This window comes from Dermacentor andersoni, chromosome 4 (assembly GCF_023375885.2).
Source record: "Dermacentor andersoni chromosome 4, qqDerAnde1_hic_scaffold, whole genome shotgun sequence".
NCBI classification, from domain to species: Eukaryota; Metazoa; Arthropoda; class Arachnida; order Ixodida; family Ixodidae; genus Dermacentor; species Dermacentor andersoni.
In genome coordinates, this window is record NC_092817.1 from 7,010,753 (window position 1) to 7,031,447 (window position 20,695).

At 44.9% G+C, this 20,695-nt stretch overlaps 1 protein-coding gene across 2 annotated transcripts in view; it reads left to right on the forward strand.

Moving 5' to 3' along the window:
• pod1 (coronin pod1) overlaps positions 1-20,695 on the forward strand; it is a 164,953-nt gene that overhangs the window by 5,429 nt on the left and 138,829 nt on the right. For both annotated transcript variants that reach the window (XM_050182768.3, XM_055073344.2), the window contains exons 8-10: positions 2,176-2,262; positions 12,417-12,499; positions 19,565-19,619. In XM_050182768.3, coding sequence (XP_050038725.2) covers positions 2,176-2,262; positions 12,417-12,499; positions 19,565-19,619 — 225 coding nt within the window. The remainder of the gene's footprint in view (positions 1-2,175; positions 2,263-12,416; positions 12,500-19,564; positions 19,620-20,695) is intronic.

Here is a 20,695-nt window from a genome sequence, read left to right on the forward strand (position 1 = left end):
TGCAGAAGCAGAGCCGCATTGGAGGTCCCATTACAGTCTTTGACCTCGGGACCTTCTCCTGTATAATATTTCCTTGTACTGTACCTTGTCTATTAATAATAAAACCTTATTTCAAGTGCAGCGTAGGGTCTAGACGACATTAGGGAAGTGGTCGGACGTCAACAGTTCTGTACCCGCTATGGTAGTTTCGAGTCTATAGCATTGCTCAAGGCCACGGGTTTGATCCCGACTGTGGCAGCTGCATTTTGACGGGGGTGAAATAAAATGTGCTCGTGCGCTTAGATCCAGGCACATGTTAAAGAACACCGCTGTTTCAGAATTGCTCCGGAGTCCACCACTACGGCGTGCCTCATATTCAGATTGTGGTTTTTACATGCACAGCCCCATAATTGAATAAAGTTTAACCCTTAGAGGATCGATTTTGTTTGCTTGTATGCGACCGCCCAGGGTCGATTTTTTTATTGCAGATTCCAAATATTCTGAGGGACCTATTTCGAAAAAAAAAATTACCGTAATTTTTCTAGGGTGACCGTAAAGGGAGAAAAAGATATTTTGTGTTGGTATATATGTGCTGTTTATTCATGAATAACATCAATAAAAGAAGGGAATAAACTTATCAGAATAAAAAATTTGGTGCATTGTTATACACGTAGTTCATGGCTTAGAATATGCGCACATGAGAATATTTCACAACTCGCAAATGTTCCTGCTCTTACACTAATATTTATGTCCATAGCGTAATCGAACTGCACTAGTGAGTGCGCTCAAGAAAACTGTGTGATTGTGTTCCCGTCAAAAAGCAAAACATGTGATAAACTTCTTCTAATCTTCATCTTATCGCCAACTAGAGGCAATTAGTTTTCGTGTGTCTCCAAAAAAGAAAAAAGGAAACGCATGCACGGCGGCATCTTTCCTATGCACTCCCCTGTGAGCACTAAACGAGCGAGAAACAGGTGGTCACCCTTTGAGTGATTAGTAAAGAGATAGCCATCAGTTTCGCTAGCGCAAGAAGCCAAAACTGCCCGCTGAGCAAAACCCAAACCGCCGCCTGCACGCGCCAACGTGCAAGTGGTAGTATATAGACGAGGCAGAGCAAACTAGCTCTAAAACAAACCATGCAACGAAAACTGAGAAAGGGAGGCACGAAAAAAAAATTTCCTGTATTCCCACATAGTTTCAGCACATGCCAGGAAAGGAAAAGTTGGGAAGTGGGCACGCTTTTTAAATGTATAGACACAGCGGTAAATATACAGCATCGACCATTTTGGGCTTGTTCGCAGCGCCGTATATTTATGTCATTGACCCTCAAAGGGTTAATACTTCTGCCATGATGCAACGTGCCATGTAAGGTAAGGAATATGCTCAACCCTCTCAGAGGTAACAAAGTATGGCACACAACAATGCCTCAAGCAAATACCTCCCCCTGTGTGTTCTGTGTACTACACAGAAAAACAGCAGTTGTGCATGCAAGGTAACATTTAATGTCCACTGACCACTCTCGTGTTGGATTAAACATTGAAAAAATTAAACATTTGTTGTCAGTATCACCACTAATTATTGTCAGTCAAAGCAAACAGCACAGAAAGCTTCGGTTACGTCAATTCCCACAGTGTGGGATCCACATAATTTTTTATCTCCTTGAAGCACTGTGTCCACATTTGCAGAAGCGACTTGTTTTTAACGGTCCTGTTGAATAATGGCCAAGAAAAAGTAGCTGACATTGAGCTTTAAGTGAAGAAACCCCTTGAATGCTCAATGGGCCTTCATTTCACTTCCGGTGGGCCGCATGTTGCTAGAAACAATCACTCTGCTAAAAGTATTGCTATACCATGTTTGATGGTGTGTTCAACATGCCGCGTTCTTGTAGCAATGTAGAAAGAATAATTATTTTGCTCGTAATGCATGTAGTTAATATTGAAATTGCACATGTGCTTCAAGCCTGTGACTGAATTTCTTTATTCAAAAATGGAGTAATACTGACTGCACAATAGACTACTCTCTAATTATGACAACTCATCAGAAAATGTAAAGAGGACCGTCTTACCACCTTGTCTGTTTGCATTAGAATGTCCAGTTCCTTGGAACGGAGTTGTGTAAATGTGACAGTGCTCTGAGGGCATATTGTGTCGCCTAGCTTGTCTAACCTACGGACACAGTTTTTCCTTGCTTCCGCAGCAAGCACCTGGCCATGCGAATAATCGGGACTCGAGAGTCCTCTGGTTGGGAAAAAGCGACTACATCCTTTCAACTGGTTTGGGCAGTGTGAGTGCTCTGCTTTTCTTCTTGCTAGCAAACATTATTACACAGCCTGATAAGACAGCTTCAATGACTTTTGATATGAATTGCTTTTAGTATATGACTCTGGTAGTTTACTCAAAAGCACCCAGAATTGTGTTTGCATTTAGTTTTTGCATTTTGGCTTTGTTCAAATTTAAAAAAAAAACTGAGTAGCCCATTTACTATATTACCCACCCCAGTAGCTTAGGGACTAAAGCATTGCACTGTGTAGCTTGAAATCATGGTTTGAATCCTGGCCGCGATGGCTGCACTTCGATGGGGATGAAATGCAAAACGCTCGTGTACTTAGGTTCAGAGGCACGTTAAAGATTTCCAGGTGGTCAAAATCCGGAGTCTGCCGCTACAGTGTGCCTCACTGTGTGCCTCATTGTGTGCCTCATTACGGTGTGCCTCATTGTGGTCTTGGCACAAAATGATCCAGAATTAAATTTCTTTAATTTACTATATACATCAAAAGATGATTTAGATAATGAATATTCCATGTGGTAAGCGGAACATTTAAACACAAAACTATGCAACATATCTGTGCCCGGTGACCTCCTCTGTATTTGTTGAGTGCCCATTTTAAGGCATCACTGAGGTATAATCACAAATTGTTATTGAATGGGTGCTTCTTACATTGGCTGTTTGAAGTGGAGAAGTACTCCCAACCAGTTCATGCCCAACCAGTTTGAGTAATGTATCATTAAATTTAGATGATCATTTGATACAAGTTTTGGGTAGCTACGAATTTAAAACAAAGTCCCAGTTGGAATCCATTGATTACAGTGCATTATGTTTCAGTATGATGTGAACACTCTCCGGATACTCTTGGTGGAGACAGGGACATAGCCAGGGCGGGCACTGAAACACATTTCTTTAAAATTGAGTAGCATGCTGGAGTGAGTGCAATGCCTTTCAATGAATATATGCCCAAAGAAATGTTTTAGAAGTATCTAATATGAAAGGAGTAATACCCCTGTCACACTGGGAGTTCTAATGTCATTCGAACCGAATGGCATTAGCATCGAATGACATTATTTGGTTGCTACACAGCAATATTTAATGCCATTAGCACCGAATGACTTTTGCAATCGAATGAGTTCGAGAAACTCATTCGGCTTCACACTCGGAGCGAATGTGTACTCTCAACCCCAGAAACAAAGCAAAACAGGACAGAGCGTTTGCAAATTGAAAGCCGTACTCATAAAGAAATAATAAATTTTTGCAAGTTTTAATTGACTTGTTATTTTAAAGAGACAAAATGTGTGCGGCAGGCTGTCGAAAAATGTTGTTACTCTCCAGCTCAGCAGCGTCTGGTCGCCGCCCATGCCGCCGCCACTCTGCTCGTCAGCCATAGAACGTCTAATCATTTCCTCTGATTATTACGCCTTGCTCGTAATGCAAAGTACGCAGCAACAAATCACTTCACCTGCTGCAACTTAGCGTCGTCGTCCAGCGTCGCCATGTCAGCCATTTTGTTTGTTTTCAATTTATCGGCTACTCATGTGGCTAAGCCTTGTTTTGGCTTATAGTGGCCACATAGTCTGAAATTGAACTTTTTTTTTATACGCATTACTAAAATAATTTTTTTTTTCAGTGAAGCGACGTCCCAAAACTATTTTTAAATATATGGATTGCCTATGCAAGCACTTGATACCTATCTTGTTCCATTTTAGTCGCCACGTTTTTTTAGGGATGATCGCCATTGATATCGCCACCAAATGACATTAATTTTTCTAGTGTAGCACCTCCGCGGGCGAATGACATTCGTTGCACCGAATGCCATTCGATTCGAATGACATTAAAACTTCCAGTGTGACAGGGGTATAACATTTGCTTCTCTCATTTACATCTAGCATGGGAGTGATGACACTGCTTTCCATGGTGTGCTAACGTTGAGGTTGGCACCTAGAAAAGGTGCCTGAGAGCATCAGAGGAGTGGAGACAGGATTGGCAAAGTACATTAATAACAACTGCTTCTACATTTCCTAGAAAAATCTGGAAGGGTGCTTGTAATTTATGCTCATGAACAGTTGCCCTTTGGCCAGTGTCTCTGACCCATAGTACCAAGTGTAATATCATCACCGACGTGTAAGCAGTTCCTACCCAGTCTAACCCCGACTTGAGCGCTGTGTGGCCACTGTCTAGCTTTCCAGTGCACACACAAACCTCGATTCTATCGCCCTCGGAGACAAATTGGTGTGGGTGCGGACACAACATACACTGATAACAAAACAAACGCTTCATTGGGTCTTCTCAACAAGATGCTTCCGGGACGCTTGATGAGCAGGCAGGAGGACTAAAGCTAGCAAGAAGCGGGGGTATTCACCTGCTTTCATCATCACTCAGTGTTCTCGGTTGCCTTGGAAAACACCCATTTCAGCATTTTGCACTGTGGTCGATATCCCCCCTGGAACTTTTTTGGGCCTTGCATTCGTGATCTCTTTTTGAGAACCAATCACTGATGAGGGTAACGAGGGGATTAGGTGAGGGAATAACAGTGTGCCTCACGGTGGCTGAAGCAATGAAATTTCATCATTTCCCACACACAAGTCAGTAAATGAGCAAAGTCCCTGAGAGTATGCAGCAGATAGCAAACAGTCTATCATGCAAGAAACTCTCTGCTTCATGCAGTGGAGTAGTATTTGGCTTGCATTTTCACGAAAGCACTGTCTACTCAGATTGGGCACGTTTTCTTGTCCTGTTCAAAAATTGTTTGGCCCCTTTGAAGGACAAATTGCTGCATATTTCACTTAAGCACTCTAATGTGTGTTTACAAAATTGCTGTTGCTGTTTTTAAGAGGTGTAACCATGATGCTTCAACTTTGCTTGTAACTCTTTTGGAACACTTGAAGGCCTAAAGAAGTGACATTATGTTAATAGTAATTCAGCTTTTCCTTTTGAATGTGACTGTCTTGTTCAAGTTGGCTAAATGGTTGCATAATGGTAACATTTCTGCAGTTCTCATGTATGTGAGTAGGAAAGCAAAGCTTCCTTTCAAAGAAAATTTCTAGTTGGGAGAGCAGTAAATTTGTTTATGCTGGTTTAGTATGCTTTCTTGGTGGCCACTGCAGCTTTCATTGCAATGTTAGTGCTAAGTGGCAAAGTAGAGTGTTGCAGTTCTTTTCTGCATGCCATGCTTTATCTAGTTCTATCTGCCTGCAGTAGAAGTGAGATTTTTGCTTCTAATTTGGTAATTAACATACAAAAAGTGAGGCTAGATAAATTGCACGTTATGATGTGCCTCTGTCTGTGCAGAAGATGAGATGTGGGAAAGAAGTACTCATATACGGCAGAACCAAAAACTTAGTTTCACCTCAAGCATTGGAACATGGTAGTGCAATATATTATGCACACGGACACATATGTTCTGTACATGTTCTGCACAGTATCACTTGCACTATTTCCACAGAGGTATGTGAACTGTGCTCCTGTCACCGTGAGTGCTACAGTCTGGCTTTGTATGTAGCAGGCCTGCCTAACAAAGAGGTACTTTGTTCTGGGCCTAGCCCAAGAGTGGCCCTAGTATATGGGCTTTTAAATCAGCTGAGTCACGTGCGGAGGTGTGCAATGTCAGAGGGTATAGGTTCAGGGTACACTTTAAACTACGGCTTTAAAGCTATCATGCAGCAGCTCGCTTCATACATGCCATTGTCCTGGCTGTACATACTACCTATAATTGGTGGACTCTGTTGGAGAAAAGTTGAAGACAACAGTCTCATGTTGATTGTGTGCTGGTGTCCGGTTTGTGTTTCGTGCTTTGGTGCATTTCGTGTGGACCTTCTGAATATAGCTTTGTACATATCTACTTTCAACATCTTTAGCTGCTAGGTAGCCCCACTACAACCAGGAGTTGGATCTCTGCATCAGATGCTATGTTGAGTCAATCGCAATGCTCGCTGATACCAGACCATCCATGCCAACTTGTGGGGTTCTCACACCCATGCTCTTGGGACAAAGGAACGACAACACAGTAGTGCAAACAATCACAAGGGCATTTATTGCACCTTTCATAGATCAATGCCAGCTAGGCGAGTTGCTATCCACAAAACATGCCGATGGGTGTGCGACAAATCTAGAAGTCCGACTCACCGCGACCGGATAGCGAGCGAATATGTTCGCCCCATGCTGGATCCCAACGCCTGGTCGTTCGCGCGTACGGTCACGCGAACGGTGGCGCGTTCGAAGGCGGCCATGCGAGACGGTCTCGCAGAAGCATGGATCGGCGCACGCGCGGCACGGCACGTCCGCACTGCTTGTGGTCCCGAACCCAAGAGGAAGCACCTTGTCTTTCGGCCCCCAAGTAACCCCTGCCTGTTGGCGGCGTTAGCAGCGCAACACTCGCGCCATCTCTCGTACTGCGCCTCAACCACTCCGACCGCTGCGGGCGCCAGGCCACGCGAGCCGTGCGGGAAAACAACATACCAGGGGACGTGTGAGAGTCGCGCATCCCCACAAACTCTGTCAGTAATTTTCCTTTTGCACTGTAAAGCTTGGGCAAATTGTCCACCACCAATGGTGCCAGTATGGAAGATTGCACAATGGATGAGACCAGATGCTCATGCTTAGTCGGTGTCACATTTTACCCAAAAGGCACAGCACCCAGCAGGGATGCCTGCAAAGAGAAGCTGCCTGACTTGTTTTGGAGACCTTTTAAACAATAGTTGATCGCCAAGAAGAGATTTCTGTCATACACTGCCACCCATGAAGTCATATATCTCTTCAAGACATGTTAGTCTTCTGCTGCAAAAGTTGTAGCGATATCAGAGAAGGACAATATGTGACGCATTTTGAAGGACAAATATGACAATGCGTACAGTGTACTTAGTGGTAATAATTAGGCTTTCTTGAACTCCATAATCACTAAATGTCAGTGCTTTGAGCAGACTAAATGCTGGCACACTGCTTACTACTTTGACTGGCTCCTGAATTACTGCTGCAATTTCCTTGTGCAACAATACCACATTTGCCCTTAACTTGTGGCAACCCGACAAGGAATATGCAGAGAAATAAGACGCCATGGCTCCTGCTACTCGTCATTCCTACACCCAGTGCATGGCACCCTGCCAACAATATTGTTACGGATGATTGTGTGTTTATTTACAAATGAAGGCTGGCAGAGCTGATCGATCCAAAACATAGCCGTTCAAATGGTGCTGCTTGCCACAGGGACCGTCGTCGTCTTCCTCAACCTCTTGTTCTCGCTGCCTTGCTATCCCCATTTTGCAGATGGAGCCCTCTGGGTGAGTCATTGTTCAGTGACTGGATAATAGGGCTTAAGACGCGCAACATGTGCAAGTTAGGTTTTGCTAGACCACTGACCTGTAGACGAGAGGGATGTGACCACACAGGTTAGGTTACTCAAACGGTCTAAAATGGCGAATGGGCTAACATAGTGCGACAGAAACTTGCGGCACAAGCCGCACCTGCACTCTGCAGTCCAAAGCCTCACTAAATTGCCTTTTTCAAAAGAAAACAAAAGAAACTGATTGATGAGTGCAATCGTACTGCTGCTTTGAGCGGTTTTGCGATGCCTCCGTGCGAAGACGTGCTATCCATTGAGGTTCTTCAGGGTATAGACTGAATCTTCAGCGTATAGAGAAAATGGTAGGATGATGTCAAGGAAGGTCTGATGTGATCCGGCATGAAGAAAGTAGAAAGGGCTGTAGTCAGTTGTTTCATGCTTCGCTGTATTATATGCATACGTAGTGAATGGTACGATGTCATTCCAGTTCTTGTGGTCAGAGGACATGTACAGTCGCGGCCATTGCTAGCGCGAATGTGGGAGCCATGGCATCGCTCTGCAGAGAGCCCCACCATCGGCACCTCATAAAGTCTGGCGGCGCATGCGCAATAAAAGCAAATGGCTAAAAGCCCGGCGAGTTGTCTACTATGGTAAGTCATCTGCCCAGACTTCATGAGGCGCAGTTGGTGGCACTCTGCAGAGGGCTGCCACGAACTCCTGTGTTCCCACTAGCAGTGGCCACGCCTGTACAGGGCCAATATGCTTGTCAGCATTCAGTTCGTCTATTCAACAACACCGTTAGTCTGTGGAAGATACGGTGTTGTGTTGGAAATGTACGCTGCAGAGATGAAGTAGCTCTTCTACAGCGTTGGCGATGAACTGCCTACCACGGTCACTTGTAATCACGCGAGATGTGCCATGGCTTAGAATGAAGAAACACAAGGAAGCCGAGGCTGAGACGCAAGTAGTGGTGGTGAGGGTACTGCTGCTGTTTCTGTGCGCCGAGTAAGATGGCAAACACAGATGATGATCCATCCGTTGTTGTTCAATGACCGTGCAAAGGGGCCCAGGAGGCTGTTACCAACTTGTTCGAAGGGTTTCTGAGGAGGAATCAGTGGGCGGAGAAGGCCTGATGGTGCGCTTGAAGGTTGCTTGTGGTGTTGGCATTGATCATAGCTAAAGATGTATTGCTTTGTGGATTGCATCTATGGCCTGTAAAAGTGTTCCTGGACATACTGCAGCGTGTGGGCAAATCCCAGATGACTCGATGTTGGGTCATCATGCATGGCACATAGTACGTCACTTTGAAGACTTTCTGGCACAAGGAGGAAGCGAGCACCACTCACTGAGTAGTTGGTTTTATACAGCAAGTCGTCACATATAGAAAACCGACCACTGGCTTTGTGAGTGTGGGCCATAACAAAAAGAGGTTCCAAGCTTACGTTATTGCACTGTTCCTGCTGGAAAGCGGTAACATAGGAAAATTAAGGAGCAATAATAGCTGCTAGACAGCCATCGAAGCTCTCTTCATCGGAGTGTGTCGTTGCCAATGGTAGGTGAGGAAGGCAACCAGTGTCAATATGACGGCGACCACTCCTGTAAGTTACCACGAAGTCATATTCTTGAAGTCGTAAAGCCCATCTTGCCAGATGACCAGATGGATCTCAAGGACTTTAAACTAGAGAAACCAGCTTAAAGAATGGTGGTCGGTGATGATCTTGAATGGGTGACTGTAAACATAGCAGCGAAATTTCTGAACAGCAAAAACAGCTCCGTGACAGTCTAATTTCACTCAGAATTGCTGAGACAACTGGCATAAGCAACAACGTGTTCTGCATCATTGTATTGTTGTATGAGCACTGCTCCGATACCTATCCCAAGGGCATCAGTATGGATTTCGGTGGGTGAAGAAGTGTCGAAGTGATGCGCGATAGAGTCTGAAGTAAGTAGGACCTTCAGTTGACAGAATGACGACTCGCACTCTGGTGTCCAATTAAAGGATACATCATTTATGAAACAGATGCGTCAATGAATGCACAATGTCAGCGAATCTCGGAACAAAGCAGCGGAAATATGAGCACAATCCAAGGAAACTGCAGATTACTCATGCAGACTGCGATGGCTTGAAGGCGCTGACTGCCTCAATCTTCCGTGGGTCAGGTTGGACTACATCCTTGCTCACAAGATGGCCAAGAACCAATGCCTGGTGCTTGCCAAACCAACACTTTCCGGAGTTGAGAATCAAGCCAGCTTTCTCCACACAATCCAAAACTAGGCTAAGACCGGTGTTGGGCTCTTCAAATGTATGGCCGCAAATGACAATAGCATCCAGGTAACAAAGGCATATGTCTCACTTTAGTCTGCGAAGAATTGCATCCATGAATCTCCAAAGTGGTGGGTGAGTTACAAAGCCCGAATGCCATAAAATTAAATTTGAATGAACTGTCTGGTGTAGCAAATATGGTCTTCTATCTGTCCGTAGGATCCATAGATATCTGCCAATAACCTTATCTTAAGTGACGAAGCGCTGTAGAAAAGCTGCTTCATGTCTTCGGGGTGCATTTCTGATGCTCAACACCGTATTGTCCACAGACCAGTGCTCTTGTTGAACAGACGTGCTGAACGCTGGTGAACATGCTGGCCATGCACGTGTCTTCTGACTACAAGAACTGGGATGACGTCTTACCATACATGACATATGCCTGTAATGCAGCAAATCACGAAACAACTGACTACAGCCCTTTCCACCATTCTTTATGCTGGCTTGTAAGTCTTCGAGATTTGTCTGGTTGTCTGGCACGATGGGCTTTACGACTTCAAGACTACTACTTTGTGGTAACTTACAGGAGTGGCTGCCGTCATACTGACACCAATTGCCCTTCTAGCCTACCTATGGCAATGACACACTCCGGTGAAGACAGCTTCGATGATTGTCTAGCTGCTATTGCTTCTGAATGTCCCAATGTTGCCGCTTTCCAGCAAGAATTGCGTGATGACGTAAGCTTGCGACCCCTTTTTGTCGCCACCCATACTCCTAAAGCCAGTGGTCGTTCATCAACAACTTCTGGGACTAAGATGCTGCTGACAAAGCTCACTGGTACCGCAGTCAACAGATACCCCGCAACTCCACCAAAAATGTTACGAATGATTGTGTGTTTATTGACAGATGAAGGCTGGCAGAGATGATCGATTGGGATGATAGCCATTTAAATGCTGCTGATTGCCAAAACTGTTGCAGATGATTGTGTGTTACAGATGAAGGCTGGCAGAGATTATTGATTGGGAAGATAGCCGTTGAAATGCTGCTGCTTGCCACAGGGACCCTCGTCATCTTCTTCTTCAGGCTTTTGTTCTCACCGCATTTTTGTTCATATTGTGCATCATGAATAAGAGCCTCCAGACATTGCTCCACCAGTTGTAACACTTGGCCTGTGTGCACCAACAGTTGTACCACTCCTGACTGTGTTGCTGCTGTAGCCATTGTTGCTGCTACTCATTCCATGAAATTCCTGCCATGAAATTCATCTGAATTGTGCGCAACAGGTGACAGATCCAGTCACTGTTGAAATGTCCTTTGTCATCTGTAAGCAGTTTTATGGTGACCATTGTGAAGAGACTGCCATTTGTTGCCAACCTCTGAACCGCCAAAGGCTGCAATTGCTGCTTGGAATGACGGCAAATCCCCGAGGGCCCCCATGTGAAGCCTACCCTGAGTAGGTCTGCATCCTGTGGGCATACCCTCCCTCCAGTTTCTTTACTTCGATTCCCCTACACTTAGGACTGGCTCATTTCACCAAGGCCAGACACTATTTGGTGGTCTCAACAGGGAGTGCCTGCAAAAGCTTACCATTGGAGCCCATCACCGATCTATAGTCCCTCTACCAAACTGAGGCCACAGTGCCAACATTCTGCATAATAAAAGAAATCAGTCTATTTATTGATACTAAATTTTTAATGGCCTTCATGTAAACTTCTGCAAACTTGAATGATCTTTGTGCAAACTCTAGCTTCAACTAAAGACTGTTCAGAAATTTTTGCAGGCATATAGTGGTTTGGCCTTAGCAGCTCGCACATCTACAAAGAATTGGAATATGTCTTGTTCTTTTTTTTTTTTTTTTTTTCAAAATTGACAAGGCATAAAATAGGCTTGATAAAGGACAGCTATCAAAGCATATATTTTGTCAGTCATAATAGAGGCATTGGTGGGATGAAAAGCTTGCTGCTTGTGCCAGAGAATAATGTAACATCACCATTTTGTTGTCTCTCTTCAGTTTACCATAGGTGTCCTTGTTAGTTTCCTCTGGAATCTAACTTCAGGGGCCGTATTTTGAAGCAATCCACTTCGGCGATATTATTCCCTTGGCCATGCCTTCGCCATCTGTGCGCACTGATTGGCTGTTTCAGCAAAATCGGATGAGCTACGTCATCCGATTTTGCTCAACCAGCCAATCGGCATGCGCCTGACGGTGAAACTATCGCTGAGGCGGATCGTTTCAGAATACGGCCCCAGCATAAATTGAAATGAAAATGGGAAGTACCTGATTAAAATGCCCATTATGTGTAGCTACATGGATGTGCAATGTGTAATCGCTATGTACCATGTTTCTAAGCATGGAGTACTCCCAAGTATATGTTTTGGAGTCTGAATTAAGGCACCGTTACAAATGCTTTGAAACTGTACAATGCATTGGAGTAGTTTCAGAATTGTTTGCGTTTGAAGTTATGCCAGTACTCCGTCATTAACTCCAATTCCCTTTTGGGGTTTTGCAAATTGGTTTACTGCCGGCTCTGATGCCACATAGGAATAGAAGTACCTGTATGGCATCATAATAGTACACAATGCTGCTCAACTCTTTTTTTTTTCTTTTGCCTTGTGATTTCTGTGCTGTAGGCGAGGGAGCGCGAGGTGTGCCTTAGAGATGTCCGGAGGTTTGACATTCCCTGCACCAGTTGGTCCGGTGACAGCGCCATGGGGTCAGTAGCACTTTCATATTGTCACCATTTGAATGAACCATGTTAGCTGCACAAAAATGAAGGGTTTTTCTGCCTTGAGTCAATCATGCTCATTTGCGGCAAGGCCTTTGTTCTCAGTCATGCATTTTTTGTCTCCTAGTTTCTGACTTGCTGTGTGTACATAGCTTTCAAGAAGTGGTGACACAAAAATTTTGTGTCCATTAAAAAAAAAAAAAACTTATTTTGTTTACGTAGCTGTTGGCTTCATAAATATGGCATGAAGCCTCAATTTTTCGACACTGCCACCATTAATTACAGCATCTCTTATGCGACCCGTTCAAAATGTCAACAATGTCAACGTGCCTTTCCAAAGTGAAAGCAAGAGTTATGTCTAGGAATTTGTCTATGTCGGCTTGAAGAAGCAAAGGGAAGCAACATCAGTAACGGCAAACCTCAGCACTGTTCCTCCTCGTGGCTAGGAATTGTATAATCACTGTATATTCAAAGAGCTAAATTTTGCTGCAGGGCCATAAGTTCCTCCAAGATTATTAGCACAGGTACCGTATATACACGATTGTAAGTTGACTCAGATGTAAGTCGACCCCCCATATCACGTGACAGAAAAAAAAAAAAAAAAGGAGCACACCGAAGGGGGCATTTGATAACGCAAATTTATTAGTAGCTGACATGATCATTGGACTACTCGTCTTAACTAGTGCTGCCATCATCAGCGCTGCTACGGTCCCACAGCGCGTCGTCGTCCAGCGAAATTGCATATTTGGCAAACAACCACATGACATCTTGTGGAACAGCAGCCCACGCCGAATGCACACAACCACACGCAGCCGTCAGGGAGGCTCTTTTGACAGGTCCGGTTGGTGTAAGTTCGCGGTCTTCTGCCACCAGCCACTCGTACTCACGATGGAGCAGGTCTTTAAAAGGCGAAGATCCGGGCTTGTTTCATGACCATGTCACACTTCACTGGCAGGGACCGATCATGCATTTCAGTGACGTACGCCACAAGCTTGGCCTACAGCTCCGGAAAGCGTCCAGACTTCGGCACATGGGAAATTCCTCACTTGCCATCACAAGTGAAAATTTCACTTTGTTGCAGTCGCCACTCTCGCACCACCTGTTCAGAAACATCGAACTTGCGGCCCGCTGCGCAGTGATTTGTTTCTTCGGCATAAAGGATGGCAGCCCTCTTGAACGCTGCTGTGAATGAGTGCTGAATGATTAGTGGGCCTGGAACACTCATGATGACTGAAGAAGCATGGAAGTAGCACGTAGCCGGCAGTCAAGTCGGACGCGTCAAACCAATCCCTTTGGTTAAACTATAGAGAAAAACCCGTGAGCGATGTCTGCTCTTCCATGAACTACCGATACTCCCCGCAAGCGCCGCCGTTCTGAGGGTGCCGCCACGAATGGAACAGCAGCGCTTCCATCAACTATCGACAACCTCCCCCACCCCCCTTATGAGTGTTGTGTCAGTGCCTCCTTTACTAGAAGTCTGCCGTGTCGCTAGTTTTCCTATTGGAGTGGAGGTTCCTGTATTTCGGGGTAGTCGCGGAGAGACGGTGCTCGCTGCCGACCCTACTTCCTGTTGTGACGGAAGTGACGATTAGTACTAGGCTTGCGCGCTCTCGACCAATGGCTTGACAAGAGACCGCGGGTCCTGCCTCCGGGATCGCAACAGACGCCCCTAAAATCTCGGAGGCAGGAGAACGGGATTGAAGTTTGGAGCAGCCGTCGCAACTACCGCTTGCAGCCGACCCGGGTGTAGAAGAGCAAAGAGGAGAGAGGCCGGAACCAATGTCTCAGCTCACGCGGCAGGCATCTAGTAAAGGAGGCACTGGTTGTGTGCACTGTAAAACTCTCAAAAATGTTGAAAACCCCTTCCGAAAAGCGAACAAACACAGGGGGATAGTGAAAAGCTATGGGTAGGGCCATAGAGCAAACATAAAATTCTAACTACGTTGCAGCTCCCGTTGCTCTCGCTTTTTTGGCAGTGCCATGCTTTGGTTTCGATTGTAAGTCGACCCGCCCCTACTTCAGATTTCTAAATTTAGAAAAATGGGTCGACTTACAATCGTGTAAATACGGTATGTGCCACTGAGCGTGCAGCAAGTGAGGGACCCATTCTCAACGTTCGCAGGCACAGGCATGCCACACTTCTTGTCTTGGAGGCAGCACACGAACTTCTTGGCAGTGCCACTAGATAGTGCAGCGTGTCCAGAAAGGAGCGCAAGAAAGGAGCCCAGTGTCCGGATGAGGCATTTCTGAGTTCTCACGCACCAGTGCAACATATATTTCGAAGGCAATGCGCAGGCTTTACAGTGGCAGCACTAGATGGAGCCAAGCATTCTTAGGGAAGTGTAAAAGGGGAGTCCTGCTACAGTACACTCCTGATACATAATTCATTTTGACAGGAGCAATACGTTGTGTTGCGAAATTGTTTAAATGCTAACGCATTACCCTTGGCAGTCATATTGAGATGGGTTCTGCGTGGAGTCTTCTTCCTCTTTGAGCTGCCGTTGCTGCTTGTGGATGTGAACTCGTTCCTCTGGGTACATAGTAGGCATGAAGACGACCTGGGCACCTGCACTTGGACATACCAAGGCAAAGAAGGTGCTTTCTTTTTGGTGTTTCAATGGAGGTTATGAATCGTAACCAGTGGCCACTTGCTGCTTTCACATAGCTTGCCCACTGTAAAAGCTCCATATAGTATAGTTTGCAATCGCTTTCATAAACCTACTATGAAAGTCCATTTTACTGCTCCAAAAATGCATTTTTGGCTGCTGCAAAAGCTGCTCCGATATGGCATGGGCCAGTAGCATCACTGCTTTCTTTGCCACTATTTTACTCCCACAACATGTGACAGGGCTTCCACTGCTATATAATTTTGCGAGACCACTGACATGAGATGGTAAAGAAACCTAGCACACAATAAATTGTAGCTTGGGTTACTTTCTCAAGGCATTTTGTTTGATGAGTTCATTTTAAAAGGCAGCTGTAAAATATGCGGCCATCATTGAGATGAAAAAAACAACAGAAATACTATGTTGTCATTTTCATCCGTATTGTGTCCATGGTTTTTACATCCATGTTATAAATTAACAAATCTTTCACTTCCCATTTTCTATGGCACTGTTACGCGAAACGTAATTAAGCCGCTCACAATCAAGCAGAATGCTATACATGAAATATACATACTGGAACTCAATACCATATATACTCGCATATTGAATGGACTATTTTTCCCCAAAAAATGAAGCAAAGTTGGGGGTGCATTTATTAGGCGGGGTAAATTGGCTGGCTGGCCAACCAGGTCGGCCTAAATAAGGCATGACTACAGCGGCTACCTCTTCGTGCCGCAGCCTCCCACAGCGTGTATAGTCTCCTTTTTCATGTCCAAAGCGTGGTGCACATGGTGTGCATCTTCAACTGGCCATACCAAAAGGCAATGGAATTAATCATTTGTTGCACTGTCAAGGAATTGAGGCTTATAGCATAATTACTGGGTCAATGGCTGTGCAATAAATAGGAGGAAATTTATGTGAATACTTGTTTTAGAGGTCACACATGCCACGCTTTAAATTAATAGTATGTAATACCAGCAGCGGTTCTGCTCGCTGCCATCTTATTTGGCTGAGCGTCATTTTGTTTTCAACTTTGCCTGGCGTTCCTTTTTTAGCCTTCATCCTCAAAAAAAAAAAGAAAAGAAAACTAAAAACCTTTTTACGTGCACTTGAAAGTTGCTTCGTATTGCTGTGGGATATTCCTAATTGTGGGTATATTTGAGTGCTACACTAGTTAGCTTATACGGATGTCGTAAGGAAACACAGTGAATGCCCTCAAAGCTCCATTATGTAAGGTCTCTGGTTGCTTTATATTTCGGTCAGTGGTCTTGTAGCTATTTGCTTCATAGGTGATCTTTGAGACCAAGGTTGCTGGTACAATGTGCCATGCAAGGTCAGTTCCAGCTCTCCCATTTTGTGGGGGATGCGCTTTATAAAGGGGATAATTTTTCCCCTGTTTGATTTAACGTCCTTGATTCATGTATGCACGTTCCCTTTCATGTTGATGGGGATACGCAAAATCCTTATATATACTGCAGCCTCTTCTCATATCGGTTCTCCTTCAAACTGAAGTCATCTGTTCTGGTTTCTGTAGGGCCAAGAATTTTGTCTTCTCTGAAGATGGAGTTTGACTAATTGTACAGTAACAGCAGTCACCAGTCCTGTTTGTACTGTCACAGTTTGTGGGATCTGCATTATTCATTTACTGGACAGGTTGAATATGATAGAAGAACTTAAGGCCAAATTTGAGTTTCATACTGAAATCTCAGCAGTTGTACACCAGTGTGATGTGGACTTCAAAGTATTGTGTTTGGGCCATTAGGCTGGAGGATGAGTTTTTCAAAACTTGCTAGGTTGAGTATTTGATCCTCTTAAAGGGCCCCTCACCAGGCCCCATAGCAAATTTCAGTTATACGCTGGAAGTTGTTACGTGTCCTCTATAGAGCGTTCTGCGGCAAAAATTTTTCAAATCGGCTCATTAATAGCCGAGATAGAAATATTTCTGTGCCACAAACCCATGATTTCAGCTGGCAGGCTTGACTGCGAAGCAAGACGCTCTCTCCACTCGCCCCGTCTAGCCTATGCAAGTGAAATTCCTTCCCTGCATTCTCCCATACCGGAACTCGAGGATCGCGTGACGCATACGTCACACATACGTCACACATACGCCACGCATACGCCTTCGGTTCTTTCTTCTTTTTTTGTTGCTCCGCGCTTTTTTTTTCTCGGCGCGCGCGAGCTGTTATCTCATTCACGCAGCGCATGATTTTGCACGCTGTGCACAAGGAAACAAGACTAGCGGTATAATTCAGTGCTACACGAATACTGAGGCAGACCAAGCAGATTGCAGGCATGATCAGGCGTTGGAACACAGTAGAAAATGGCGTAGTTTCGGTACTTGTGCACGTGACGGCACGCCTGTGGGAACAAGCAGACGAAGCGGAAGTACATCTTCCTTGCTTCGGTGCGAAGTAAAACAAAACATATGCAGGCATTCCATTTGTGTGTTTTATTATTTCTCTAAACTTCAATTCGTCAATTCAAGTAACAGATCGCACAGATAACAGATGTTGTCTTAAATAATTCTCGAAGTGGCGTGTCGCCACGAGCGACGTCGCACTGTGGACACGATTGCGTATGCGCAGGGGCATGACTACGTTACCGTCCGGCTTGGAGCGTGGCGGCTGCGAGTCGTATAAATGACAAATTACTGCCAAACGGCACTTCTGCACAAAACTCCAGCATGAACAAGCCAGTGATTTACGGAAGAAGCATTCACGAGAGGCACGCGAGAAAAGACTAACGCAGCCTGCCGTTTTCATCATGCGCATTCAAAAAGGGGAAACAAAACCACAAACCTCTTTTTGCATTCTCTTTTCAAACGTGCCTCTGATGCCTTGTTGCATGCGAATTGGAAGGTCGAACAAGAAAGCAAATCCGTTGCAGCAAACATCAAACTTGCTCCTTTGCGTGCTCAGTGCGGGCGATCGCTCGCTTACAGTGAGCAGGAAGCAACGAGTCAGGTAAGTGTGACGCGATATCCGGTTTTGTTGGAGCCTTCAAAGGAGGCTGCTAGGTGCGGCGATTTGAGAAATATTCATTAAAATAATTACTTCTCGCTCATTTCTGCTAGGAAAGAGTGTTGTTTTGGCCAATATCGATGCGATAGCTATCATTGGAGCCAGAAATTTCGGCAACAAATTTTTTATTCTGTATTCCTTTAACATCTGTGGCATCACTACAAGATGTTGCGGGAACTTTGGGGTGGCATTACCACATGGGGCTTTACTTTGTCACAATTCCTTTCATAATTTTTTTTATTTCTTCTCATCTGCCCAGCAGAGTGGCCAATCTTGGCAGTAGCAGAGGTGTGGCTTTGTGTAAACCAATGATGAAGGGCAAGAAGAATAGAAAATTAAGATACTAATTGCTTTAAAATATGGCACCTGTCTTTTGTTTCTGCATGTTTTTTTGTGTCTGTGGCTTATCAAGTCTCCGCTCACAATATTAATGGCCGTTTTGCTGCTACAGAACCTCTGTTTTCATTTAACCTGGGGCTGCAGTCTTGGCTTATCACTTTTGTGCAACTACTTACAGGAGTAATGGACGTTCTGCCCATTGGCTTAACTAATGATCATCCACTTAAAGCGATGTCCTTGAGGATGATTGATTATAAATATGATCACATTGTCAGCTCTCTTTAATGCTAAGTAGCTTCACTCGAGACAGAAATTAGGTAGGGCAGGGCATCTTCTAATGCACTGAATGCAGATAGCTTTACAACATAAATAAAGCATAAATAAATAGATTATTGTAGTGGTGGCTAACCCCTGTGAAGCAGTGGGTGCTTACAGGAGAACCTGCCTCCTACTGAAAGAAGCTGGCGCTGCAGATTGTTTCAGTGGCAATGAAAGGAACTTCTGTTGTGCAGGTAAATTGGCATGGAGCTCTTGAACAGACTCCACTGGCCTGTGGGATGACTACCGGTCTGTTATGTGGCGAGATATTGTCCTTCAAAAGGAGAGTGGCCATGCCAAGAAATGCGCGCGGGCTATCATTTCAAGCTTCTGTTTTTCTTATGCCATTCATTTGTGCATAGGCAATTGTGTCCAAGTGACCTTTGCATCAGTCTTATTTGTATGAAGGTCCGAAGCTGGTCCTTTAGTGAGTAGACCACCTTATACATGTAGCCATACTGTCTCAGTGGCTGTGGCCACCCTGCAGCTAAGGTTGTGGGATGGCTTTGTGGCATACTACAGAAAAGTTTGTGTAACTCACACATCCTAAGGGACCCCAGGTGGATGAAATTAACCTGGAACCCTCCACTATGGCATCTCCTGTATCCCACGAGTTGCTTTGGGACATTAAGCCCCATAATTTGATTTGATTTGTGTATGTAACAAATTGCAGTGTAGGCAGCATGCGCTTGTTGTGGTTTGTGCTTTTCAGTGACATTACATGGCTGGAGCTTGCATTTATAGTGCACCTGGCTTTCTTCCTTTTCTAGTGTGTACATACCCCTGTATGACCCAGACACCAACATGCTCTTCCTGGCTGCTAAGGTACCTGCCCTCTCACTCATATTAATCATCTTGTAATCTACCATTGGTTATCACGGTGTAAGAACAGGTGCTCCAACAACACGGGTGCTGCTAGGGTAAAACGCGTCTCACTAATAGTGGTATTTTGCATCTGCTCCGCTGCACGGCAGCACATGTAAGGAGGCTGAAAAAGCAAGAAATTTTAATGTGAACGATTATAGCTGGGGGTAAAATGTGCTGAAGAAAATTTGAACATAATTTATTCACTGTTTCTCTCCTCCACTGTAATCATTCAAGTCCCTCGGGTATCGTAGCAGACGATAGTGCCTCTGACAATGCAGTCGCATCGCTTGCTCTAGTGGACAGCATGCGACGATGGCTGGAAGCGGTCGCCGACAAGTGGTGCGGGCAGACAACAAGCTCTTAGTGTCGCAATGGTTGCTTCAACATGTAGTGACCATTTATTGTCGTCCTTGGTAAGCATTTAACATGCCTAATCTATATAAATAATGGAAAATGACTAATATGCTGAATCACAAGAGAGGGAGGGAAGTCTGCCTCTTGAGCTGTGACGTTGCCTGGTGGAGACAAACTGGGACAAGTTGTGGGCAAGAAGTGTTCCATGCAAAACTGCAGAAGCTGTTAGGACTTGTTGAAGTTTTAATGTTCAATGTCCCAGAAGAGAGGAGCCAACTACAAGCGTGTTATAGACGCTAAAGCTAGAGTTCTGCAACCAAAAGACTGCAGGTCTGAAAAGCACCCTGACCCAGCGTACGTGGAAAAACTCGAATGGCAGTGCACAATGCATTTGTTCTAGGTGCCATGTCTAGATGAGCAACTTTGAGAAAGCTGGGTAAGCTTGTGTGCAACACAGTTGTGAGACCAGACACACGAGGCACATCCCTTCTGCACATCGATCGACGTCCTTTTTTGGCTTACAAGTTGTATTTACCTCTAGTGTCTTTTCCGTTGTGAATTTTCAATAAAGAAAGCAAGTAAAGCAAACAGTGCCTTATGTCATAAAAAACAGGCTCGATCCCAGCCGCAGCAGCTGCGTTTCGATAAGGGCGAAATGCAAGAATGCTCATGTACTTCGA